Source organism: Erithacus rubecula (genome assembly GCF_903797595.1).
Source record: "Erithacus rubecula genome assembly, chromosome: 14".
Lineage (NCBI taxonomy): Eukaryota > Metazoa > Chordata > Aves > Passeriformes > Muscicapidae > Erithacus > Erithacus rubecula.
The window spans coordinates 4,238,715-4,250,042 of NC_136666.1; the positions used below are offsets into that span (position 1 = coordinate 4,238,715).

Sequence of the window (11,328 nt, forward strand, 5' to 3'; positions counted from 1 at the left end):
AGCGACCTCGCCGCCTCGGCGGGAGGCTCGCACACAGCCCGGCTCCGCTCGGCGCAGGGCAGGTTTCGCTGAGCTGCAGCTCTCTCTTCTTCCCGGCCGGCTGCAAATCCCTGAACCGGCAGCTGACAAGCCCTTGTCCCGCCCGCGGATCTCAGCTCGGCTGTCGGCTCCGTGGCGAGAAGACGGGACTCTGCTTAAGTGCGGTTTTTATGGCTTTTTAGGTAAGAGGAAAAAACCTAACCCAGTCCTGCTGTTTTCCCTTCTGCGGCAGATAGCGGTTATAGAATTCTGTTGTGTTAAGGCGGTTTAATTAAGAGCGGGTTTGATTGAAGGTGAGATGGAAATTAATTAATGGGCAGAGAGAGAGACGGCAGAGAGGCTGAAAAACATCGATGGGGATGCAGTTCCCTGCGTCCCACTCCTCCCTTCCTCGTCCCAGCTGATGGGTTTAGGGAAGGGTTACTGGGACATCTGGAGAGGGGGTTTGGGGGTCTCTGCTTACGTGGGGCTGTTTAATTTCCCGCGGTTCTGTCCAAACTGGCTCCCACAGCCCCCTGCAGACAGGGGACACAGGCAGCTCCAAACCTCCCCTGCTGTCAAGATCTGCTGCTTGAACCTCCCTTTTACAGCCCCGCATGTCTGGGTACAGAGGGATGTATCCCAGTCCCAAACCCAGTGCTGAACAAGTTGCAGTCAGCTCCAAAAATAGTCGCCAAGTGGGAAACAGGATTAATTTTTTCCTGGTTATTGTCTGGCTGCGAGTTCACGACCCCACCGTAAGCCCACAAAACACTGCTCATGTGTTGCTTGTTATTTTTGCTTGACTGGGATTTGCTGAGCCATTATCAAAGTTTTTCCTAGTCCCACATTCCCCAGTCTCAGAGGAGATGGTTAGTGCCACTTACAAATAACAGAGTATTCTTGCTACTGGCTGCTCTTTGTCTGCCCTATTTTATGGGTAAACTGAGGCACCAAAAGGCTGGGGCAATATTTTCCTCTCCTCCCAGTTCATTAATTTTGGGTGCATAAAATAAAACACCTGGAATTCCAGCTGGTGTCACTAGGGATAACACCAGCTCCACAGGTACAGTCAGAAATTAAATACCCAATGCTGATGCTCTAGGCAAAGGGACTCACTGAAAACAAAATCTGAACTGCCTGAGCTGGTGAAGAGTGATACAAAGCCTCAGTCTTACATCTGTGCCTGTGGGAAAAGGAAAATGTTGAGCTTCTTGCTACATTTGCAGGAAAGACTCGGCTTGTGCATAAGTTTTCTGTTTTCAGATGTGCTCAGGAACTTTTCCTCTCCCCACACTCTGGGATATACTGGGATAAGATGCTATAAGATGCTGGGATAAGATGTCCAGTTTTCAGGCAGCAGGATGGAGGCATGGGGCTGTCCCTGCTCCTGTGGGGAGTAGAGCTGGGTTCAGGGGGCCTGCAGAGAGGCGTGGGCTGTGAGAGATCCCTGCAGAAGTATTTAAGCTGCTCCTAGGCATGTTAAGGAGATGCTGTTACAAAGAAGTGCTCTGCAGAATAGATTTGGGCTCAGATGTGATGGTGAGAAGCAGGGGGGATTCGAGCACAGATGTGGAGCCCTTGCTGCTCCCCGCTGGGGGAATAAAGGATGAGCTGCTGGGGGTGGGTAAGCAGGGGGTATAAGTGGCCCTGTGGCATGTTTTGGAGCAATTCAGTCTGGGAGAAGCTCCCTGAAAGCAGCAGGACCTGGGTGAGCTTTGACACAGTTTGGCTTGTCTCTTCAGGACTGGGGAAGGCGTGGGACAGCTGCAGAAACTCCAGGAAACCCCTGGTCACCTCTGGAGACACCAACGGTCACCATGAAAGGCTGGATCCTCCTCCTCCTCTTGGGAGCCACATGTGTTTTAGGTGAAGGTCAAACGTTTCCATTCTGGTCCCCACGCTGTCCCCTGCCCACGGCAGCGCAGGCACGTCTGTCAGCAGCCGCTGAGCCAGCAGACACAGCCTGACATTGGTGCTGGGTCTGGGTCACTGCGGCGTTTGCCCGGCCAGACACTTCCACACAAGGACTGGCTCCCATCCAGCCCCCAGAGCTCGAGCAAAGTCTGTCTGCGAGTCAGCGAGTCTCTGGCTGACCAGGGATCAGCTCCCCAGCCCACTGGCCATGCTGGGACCATCGCTGCCTGCTGGCCCTGAGACCCCATAGTGTCCAGTCTGCACCCACAAGGAAGAGCTGGTGCTGGGGCTCAGCTGCCCAGTTTGTATGGGACTAGTCCCAGCAAGTGCCCCAGGAATCAGCCACAGCAATCAGCTCCCCTCCAGCACACAGGTGGATAATAAGTTCAGAAACCACTTCCTGTCCCATACAAACAACAAACATTATCTACCTTGGATTCATTTCTCTTTGTGCATGGACAGGCAGGAGATATTTCATCTCTCCAGCTATAAAATGGTGAATCAATCTGAGCTACTCCAACACAAGAAGTACAAAAAAGGTTTTTCTCAGGTACTAAGGGAAATACAAAATTTGTGTCATACCTGAGCTGCACTGATGTTGTTGGACACCTCCATTATGTCCTTCTCTTGGCATCTCCTGTGCTGCATCCTACACAAGCTCTAACCAGCCACAGTCCAATGGGAAAGTTGTAATATTGAGCCTAAGGGTGCCCAATTCCTTTAATCTAATTTATTCTTTCTTTTATTGATCCTTAGGGCAAAAGATTCTGAAACCAGTCCTCAGCAGGGTCCAGATAGGACAGAGAACCTTCAGTCCACTGGTAATGCTCAGCTTGGAGAGTAAGTTAATTCCCACCTTGGGTGGATTTTCCTCACTGGACAATTTTCCCAATGGTTTACAACTAACCAATATTATTTGAGTAGAAGAGGACATTTAGGGCTGGAATAATTCTATGATTCTTTGATTTAGGCAATGGAATAAATGTTAATCATCCATGACCTCCTGTAGGGTTTTGGCTATCACTGACACATGCTGTTGGCTCCTCTCCTGGAAATGGGAAGGTCAACTTGTGACCACAGCCCCAGCTCCTGCGGGAGGCATGCACAGGCTGGGAGGGTGAGAAGAGCCCAGGGATGGGCCAGCACATGTTCTGACCTGCCTTTACCCTGCCCCAGCCTGTCCCCTCACCCTGGGTGGTTCGTGACACCATTGCTTTAGAATCAAAGCCTGTAGGGGATTAATTACCTGCAGAGCCCATTCTGCTTATTAATCCCTGGGAGATGCCCCGACGTTTTATCTTTACTGTTCAGGGCTCAGAACTTAAATTCCAGCAGGCACTGAAAGGGCTGGCCGTGCCGAAGGATTTGGGATTTTCCCAGCCTTTTGCCCAGCTCCCAGCAGCTCTCTTAGCTACTGGGAAGAACCAAAGCACCATGAACACTGAGAGGTCCCCTCTACTTGCTGAGAGGTATTTTTCTGAAAACTGGCAGTAAGATAGTTTTCCCCTCAAAGTGGGTGGCACGAGACAGCGATGCTGGGGCTGGCTCCCTGGCTGGCAGACCCTGCCTGAATCACCCTTCTGCCCACAGGTACAAGGAGCAGCTCTCGCCGGGGAGACCCAACCTTCACCTACGTCAGGCGCAGTACGTTCCTGCTGGCCAGTGCCACGGGCCAGCCCTGTCCCTTCCCATGTCCCCACCAATGCTTGACCCCTCAGCTTCTCCCTCATCCTCCACTTCCTGCTTTTTCTGTTGGCAAAATGCTACCCAGATCCAGATAATACCATTTTCCTCCACAGGATTCCCCTTCTCATTTCATATCATCACCAGCCCTGCAGATTAAAGCAGCTGATCCCAAACAAGCTTAGGATCTTGCTGAGATCCCACTTTAATCTGTTGCACATTCAGTTTTTACTTGGGGCAAGCACAAATAAGCATTTATCTACAGGATGTGACCTCGTCCCCAAGCCCACCTCCTCCTGCATGCCTCAAATAGCTCAATAATAAGTCATGGATCCCACTACTGGGGATGCTGAACTAGAGATGCTGACTGGCCAACAGATTAAAACCTTGTCATCTAAGGCAAGTGCTCATTCCGAGCCAGACATGACACTCCCATATCTGCTCTCACTTAAAGGGTCTTTTCCACCCACCTGCTTTCATAAGCCAGGATTGTTTTCAACCACCCCTTCACGATTCGAACAGTCCAGCCCTGTGACTGTCTGCCTTTCTAGGAAACAAATCAACCTACTCTATTATGAATTGGGTGGAAGAATAGGTATGGGAGATGACATAGCACGTCTCCAAGAAACTTCATTTTTAGAAACTTTAGTCACTAGCGCATCCTCATAAACATTATTAGAATATGTCATTTTTAAAAAAGCCCAAACCACAGACTTGGACTGGATTTCATCCATTCAAAGTAGCTTAAATTAATAGCATCTCATAGCCTATTTAAAGAAATTCCTTTAAAAATATAACCTCCTATTAAACTCTCAATGTGTTTTGCAAATTTTCTCTGTTTTACCAATCAGCCGGCTCCTGACCATGCTCAGTCTGCTCTGTAGCATCTTAAGCTTCTGGTTTGCACTCAGTAAAAGTGTGCTCACAATAGGACACATGCTGGCCCTATAGAAAACAAATGTTGAAATTCGGTTAAAAATGTTCAACATGACATACCAATAATATTACTCTTTTTTTGTAACTATTTAATCATTTCACCCTTTTTTAAAACTACTTAAACACATTTGAAATAGACAAGTGTTGCCCCTCAAACAACATTTAAATGAGAATGTGTGTTTGATTTCCTTAAGCCAAAGTTATTCAACACTAAGCATAAGCTGCCTGCACTTTGCTCCCCTTGGGTTTATCTTAATCATCCTGAATTTGGCAGCCTGTGGGGAATTAAGTCAGAAGCCTTCAGATGCCTTCTCATGCTTTAATTCCCAGCTCCCTGAACATGCTTTGAGTTTGTTTAATCCATGTGGTGCATAATATCCAAATGTATAGTCTGAGCTCTATAGAAGCTGCTGAAACAAAACAGCCCATTTTTGGGCAGCTGTACATGTAATGTGCGTCTCAGTAACACACCACTGATGTTATTCAAGGTCCACTGGTGCAAGATTCAAAAAGGTTTTTGTCTCCATGGTCGAAATGGAGCGAGTGCTCAGCAAAGTGTGGCCAAACCGGGGTGCAGAAGCGTACCAGATCCTGCCTAGCTGAGCGCCTCTGGGGCGTGCACTGTAATGAAGCAACTGAGGAAGGGCGGCTCTGCATTGGACATGTTTGCTCAGGTGCTCCTATAAACTCACTTATGGGCAGGGGAGGATGTCCTGGTCTCACCACTGTGCAGGTGTTGTAGTCCCTTTGCTGTCATTTTACTACCTTTCTCTCCTTTGACAGAATTTAGTGATTCCCGAACAGGGCTGGAGAGTACCAAGAGCAGAGTGGGGCGAGTTTATAGCCAAACAGAAAGATGACACTCATAATATCATGAACATATAGAAAAAAAAAATCTCATTAATCTTGTTACAACAGCAGCTCACAAAGTGGAGTCAGTGACTGCAAACAGGTGCCTCCATGCATCCTCCAGGAAAGAGATAATTTGGGAATATCAAACTGCATTAGTCTCTAATGAAGGGGCTTGTAATTAATGATATTATTCTTATAATCCCCTTTTAACCAAATAATTCTGAAAAAAAAAATCTGAAAACACATTTTGTGCAGAAAAGTTGTTTCAGGTTTTTCCCGATTTCTTATATTTATTTCCATTTTTTAAATATCAGATAGCTCCTGTACAGGGATGCTCTGTGATTATAAAAGGAATGATCTGAGACTTGGGAAAAGACAGATTATTATTTAGGATTAATCACTATACGTAAATGAGAACAGAATAGTATTTGTGAGGCCAACTATTAAACCCATTGGATAATATTTACTTGGCAATTATCCCACATCCTGGCAAAGCCAGGATACCACTGAATAAGAGGAGACATCTTTTGAGATAGACCAAAATCACAACTCCTGGGCATGCACTGGTAACAGAAACCTAGAAAGTTTATGACATTGAATTTGTAATTTTGCCAGGGTTGAGCTAAGAGCTCACATGCTGATCTCGATTCAAATTTCCCTGAAATTCAGCCCTTTGGGGAAGGTAAATAACAGTTCCTAGCTGTAATTATATCCACGTGGCTGCTTTCTACTAATTGTCAGGTTCAAAATGACATCGTCCCTGCCTTTCTAATGCACAGCTGTGGATAATCAGGAAAAATATGTTTTGGATACAATTTACTCCTTATGCAGTATTTGCCTTATTGCATTTAAATTAAAAGCAGATGCGAGAACGTGCTGTGAGTGTTGTGGGGACTTGGGGCTGCTTTTGACCTTTCTGCTTTTCCTCCAGCCTGCAACATCACCTGCCCCATGGGCCATGTCAACGCTGACTGTGACACCTGCATGTGTGAGGATGCCACCCTGCATGGGAAGGTGTCTCTCGAGGATGGGTCACCTGCTGCTGATGCCCGGGTCTACCTGCAAGCCAAGAAACTCAAGCTGTTGACAATGGCTGATAACAGAGGCATGTTTAGGATCCCAGGGGTTTGTCCTGATGGGAAAAACACCCTTAAAATAAAGAAAGCCAAATATGCAACAGCGACTGTCACCGTGCCTGAGAGCAACCGGAGAAACCTGGCAATCCAAGTGCAGCTGCACCGATCAGGTAGCCCCAAAGAGGAGGGGATGAAGAAGCTTTATGTAGCACCAGAAATAAAATGTGGTTTTATGAGAGCAAGAGTGATGAAATGGCCTTTTCCTTCTCTTGCAGGCAAGCCCTATGTTTTCAGAAGTCCTGAGGACAAAGCCAGGAGAGAGGGACAGAGCGTGTCACTCTGCTGCGATGCCCGAGGGAGCCCAGCTCCTGACCGCTACCTCTGGTAAGGAGCTTGATTTTGATCTGCCAGATCAAAAGTCTTGGTTGTCCCATGGATGCCAGTTTTACCTCCTTACCATCTCCAAAAATGGGGGGGGAGGTGGGGGTAGCAATAAAACAGTAAAATGTGCTGAGAACTGATGGCTGCAAGTGAAGGCTTCCTCAATATGGCACAGCAATGTCATCTGCTGAGGGGTTCAGTGGAAAAACACACAAAAAGAGAGTTTAAAAACCTTATCAGACACAATTGGCAGCTCTGCCTGCCTGCCAGCTGTCCAGCAGCCACATCACAGTATTGCCAGGAGTAGGGGAAAATTTTTAGGTGATTCCACCTAGCCAAACTCAGGGAAACTGAGGCAGGAAATCTGGCAAAATCCACATAGTAAGATGCAGGATCAGGCTATCACTGTGGCCCAGGCAGATGGTCAGTCTCTCTCCCCTTAACTGTTCCTGGCAGGTACCACAATGGCTCACTGCTGGATCCCTCCTTATACAAATATAAAAACAACCTGATTCTGAAGAACTTGAAGAGAGAACAGTCAGGAGACTATTTCTGCAAGGCCAGCAGTGCTGGGGGGTCAGCAAAGTCCCAAGTTGCCAAGCTGGCTGTCATAGGTAAGAGAAAATGTGCCTGATGTTCTCTGAGGAGCTGGGGAGGTGTTGGTGTGCAGGAACCAGAAACTGTGATACATCTGGTAAAGAAAAGTCACAGGAAAAATACTTGAGGTTTATATAATTCATCTGTTTGCGGATAAGCTTGAGTGAGCTGGTTATGAACCAGATGCTCCCTACAAACCAGAGCTCTGGATTGCAGGTGGCCTCTCAACCTCAGCCTGCTGCTGTCAGATTTCTCACTGTACTTACTGCCTGACACAGGAATATTTCTCCTCATTTAGGGTTGTTTTTAAAGTCTTGGGGCATATTCTAGTCTTGCCATAGTCTAAAAGCTGGGCAGCAGCAGAGCATCTAGCTAAGGGTGGGCTGATGACCATAGTGGACAAGCAGGAGCGGGGAGAATCCTGTAAACAGCTCTTAATCAGGATCTTAAAGCTAAAGCTGAGCTACGTGCTTCACTGAAATTAGTTAACCAGCTCAACAAAATCCTGCAAAAATCTCACTGCTTTTAGGAGCAACGTTTAGCTCTGAGGTTTCAGACAATATAGCGAGGACTGTGCAATTATTTCATGCTGCTCATTAAGAAATCCTATTTAACAGGAAGACAAGAAGCAGCCTGTGACTCCCAACCCCAAAGCCATCTCATCCGACTTCCTCACGATTGCTTCCAAAAAGCAACAAACTCCTTCTATTACGACGTGGGCAAGTGCCCAGCAAAGACCTGTGTGGGGAAGCTGGATAAGGGACTTCGGTGTAAGGACAATGTCTCCTACTGCTGTGGGGTATCCAAGATGGAAACCAGGGATATCTCCTGCGATGGCTACACGCTCCCCACTAAAGTCATCGTCGAATGTGGTTGCAAAATATGCACTGAAACCAAAATAATGGTTCGAGGCAGAGCCACAGCAGCAGATAATGGTGAGCCACTGAGGTTTGGCCACATCTACATGGGGAACAAGAGAGTGAGTATGACTGGGTACAAGGGAACCTTCTCCATCCACGTCCCAGCAGATATGGAGAGATTGGTCCTAACTTTTGTGGACCGGCTGCAGAAGTTTGTGAACACAACAAAAGTTCTGCCGTTCAAGGAAAATGGAGGTGCTGTATTTCATGAGATCAAACTACTAAGAAAGAAAGCCCCTGTTACACTGGAATCCACCGAAACCAATGTGATTTCTCTGGGGGAAATGGAAGAAGACGATCCAATTGCTGAATTAGAGATTCCTCCCAATGCATTTTATAGGAAAAATGGAGAGGTCTACAATGGCAAAGTGAAAGCCAGTGTGACATTTCTGGACCCAAGGAACATCTCCGCAGCCCCTGTGACACAAAGTGACCTGAACTTTGTAGATGAGGAAGGAGACGTATTTCCACTCCGCACGTACGGCATGTTTTCTGTGGACTTCACGGATGAACAGGGCACTGAGTCCCTCAATGCAGAAGAGGTGAAGGTTCATTTGGATGCTGCACAGGTCAAGATGCCAGAGCATGTGCAAGAGATGAAGCTCTGGTCCCTGAACCCAGAGACAGGGTTATGGGAGGAAGAAGGGGACTTCAATATTGAGAAAAGCACACGGCGCAAAAGGGAGGAGAGAACCTTTTTGGTTGGGAACATGGAGATCAAAGAGAGGCGCCTTTTTAACCTGGATGTCCCTGAGAGCAGACGGTGCTACGTCAAAGTCCGAGCCTACAGAAGTGAGAGATTTCTGCAAAGCGAGCAGATCCAAGGGGTTGTCATTTCTATTATAAACATGGAGCCAGAACCAGGGTTCTCCTCCAACCCCAGAGCATGGGGCCGCTTCGACAGTGTAGTCACTGGTCCCAACGGCGCCTGTGTGCCCGCCTTCTGCGACGAGCAAAACCCTGAAGCCTACGGAGCTTATATCTTGGCAAGCTTGGGGGGGGAAGAGCTTGAAGCTGTGCCCTCTGCTCCCAAACTGAATCCTGCTGCTATTGGGGTCCCACAACCATACCTCAACAAGCTCAACTACAGGAGGACAGACCACGAGGACTCCAACATCAAGAAAACAGCATTCAGTGTTAACATGGCCAAGCCAAGCCCTAATTCCCCAGAAGAGAACAATGGCCCCATTTATGCCTATGAAAACCTCAGTGAATGCGAAGAAGCTCCACACAGTGCTGCTCACTTCAGGTTTTACAGGATAGAAGGAGACAGGTACGACTACAACACTGTTCCCTTCAGTGAAGATGACCTCATGAGCTGGACTGATGACTACCTGGCGTGGTGGCCGAAGCCCATGGAATTTAGAGCCTGCTACATTAAAGTAAAAATAAACGGACCTCAGGAAGTGAATGTAAGATCTCGTAACATGGGTGGGACACACCCACGCACCATTGGCAAGCTCTATGGCATCAGGGATGTGCGCAGCATCCGTGACCCGCAGCAGAGGGACGTGTCGGCAGCCTGCCTGGAGTTCAAGTGCAGCGGAATGCTCTTTGACCAGGACCGCGTGGACCGCACGCTCGTCAAAGTGATTCCACAAGGCAACTGCCGTCGAGTGAGCGTCAACAGCATGCTCCATGAGTACCTGGTGAACCACCTCCCCATGGCCACCAACAACGACACCAGCGAGTACACAATGCTGGCACCTCTTGACCCACTGGGACACAACTATGGCATCTACACAGTCACTGATCAAGACCCAAGGATTGCCAAGGAAATCGCCCTGGGCAGGTGTTTCGATGGCACATCTGATGGCACATCCAGAATCATGAAAAGCGATGTTGGCGTTGGGTTGACTTTCACCTGTTCAGAGAGGAGCGCGACAGAGCAAAGCATCTTCCAGTCTCAGAGGAACTTGGGCCAGCAGTCTCCAAGGGATTCAGGCCAGCAGCCTCCAAGGGACTCGGGCCAGCAGCCTCTGAGAGATTTGGGTCGGCAGCCTCTGAGAGATTTGGGCCGGCAGCCTCTGAGAGATTTGGGCCAGCAGCCTCTGAGAGATTTGGGCCGGCAGCCTCTGAGAGACTTGGGTCAGCAGCCTCTGACAGACTTGGGCCAGCAGCCTCTGAGAGACTTGGGCCAGCAGCCTCTGACAGACTTGGGCCAGCAGTCCATCCTGGTTCTGCCAGGGGAGAGCCCCGCGTACCGGAAACCACCAGCAAGCCGCCGAAACAACCAAGCCAAGATCCCCATGAGAGGTCAACGTCCCACCTACTAGAGCTGTATAGGAGCATTGGTAAAGTCACTCATGCTCAATGAAATATAATTTGAAAGTAACATCAACCCGCTAAATAATGTAATTGAAAGCTGGTAGGTGTCATTATTTATGAGACATAATTAAGGTGCCATATTTTTTTCCCCACCAGAAAGGAAAGACGTAAGGCAAGAATTGGGGGCCAGCAGAAGTAGTGAGTTTGTGTCTTATTAAATGCATCCATAAAAATCTTCTTTCTGCCTGACATTAAACAGCTTCACATGACAGCCTAAAGGGAAGACTAAACATATGATTCAATTAAGTCATGTACATAAAACATTCTTCTGTTCTGCATCTGCAGACTTTGCCAACCCAAGTACCTGTACAGTAGTTGGTAACATGAAAAGGAATAAACTGATTTTCTCATAATGAATTCAACTGCAAGGTTTCGTACTTGAAATGTAAGTATTTTATTTATTGCTAGCTTGTTTTAGAATAACAGTATTCAAGCTAAACTACTGACAGCTGCATTTCTAAGAACTCACATGCTCAATAGAACAGAGAAGCCATGTGGATTTGTAGGCTCCACATGGATACAGCTAGAGTTTTCTCTTGCTTCTTGCATTATCTGACAAGAAAATCCACGCTCTATATTAGCGTAGGTTAATAAAAGAAATAATTTTCTAACTTCAACAA

The 11,328-nt window shown here is 47.6% G+C and overlaps 1 protein-coding gene across 2 annotated transcripts; it reads left to right on the top strand.

Annotated features, from left to right (window-relative positions):
* The first annotated feature begins 19 nt into the window (after positions 1-19).
* Positions 20-11,328, top strand: CILP (cartilage intermediate layer protein). 2 transcript variants are annotated; one of them, XM_079317969.1, is made up of 9 exons: positions 20-221; positions 1,764-1,887; positions 2,692-2,775; positions 3,526-3,579; positions 5,043-5,228; positions 6,338-6,652; positions 6,758-6,866; positions 7,320-7,477; positions 8,078-11,328. In XM_079317969.1, the coding sequence occupies exons 2-9, from the start codon at positions 1,839-1,841 to the stop codon at positions 10,654-10,656; spliced, it is 3,534 nt and encodes a 1,177-aa protein (XP_079174095.1). In that variant the 5' UTR covers positions 20-221; positions 1,764-1,838; the 3' UTR covers positions 10,657-11,328. The 2 variants fall into 2 exon arrangements, with proteins under 2 accessions (XP_079174095.1, XP_079174096.1); XM_079317970.1 differs by lacking the exon at positions 5,043-5,228.

Coding starts and splice junctions, on each gene's coding strand:
- CILP (XM_079317969.1), top strand. CDS start 1,839: ATGAAAGGCTGGATCCTCCTCCTCCTCTTGGGAGCCACATGTGTTTTA. Junction 2,776..3,525: donor GGTAATGCTCAGCTTGGAGA/GTAAGTTAATTC, acceptor TTCTGCCCACAG/GTACAAGGAGCAGCTCTCGC. Junction 5,229..6,337: donor CATTGGACATGTTTGCTCAG/GTGCTCCTATAA, acceptor CTTTTCCTCCAG/CCTGCAACATCACCTGCCCC.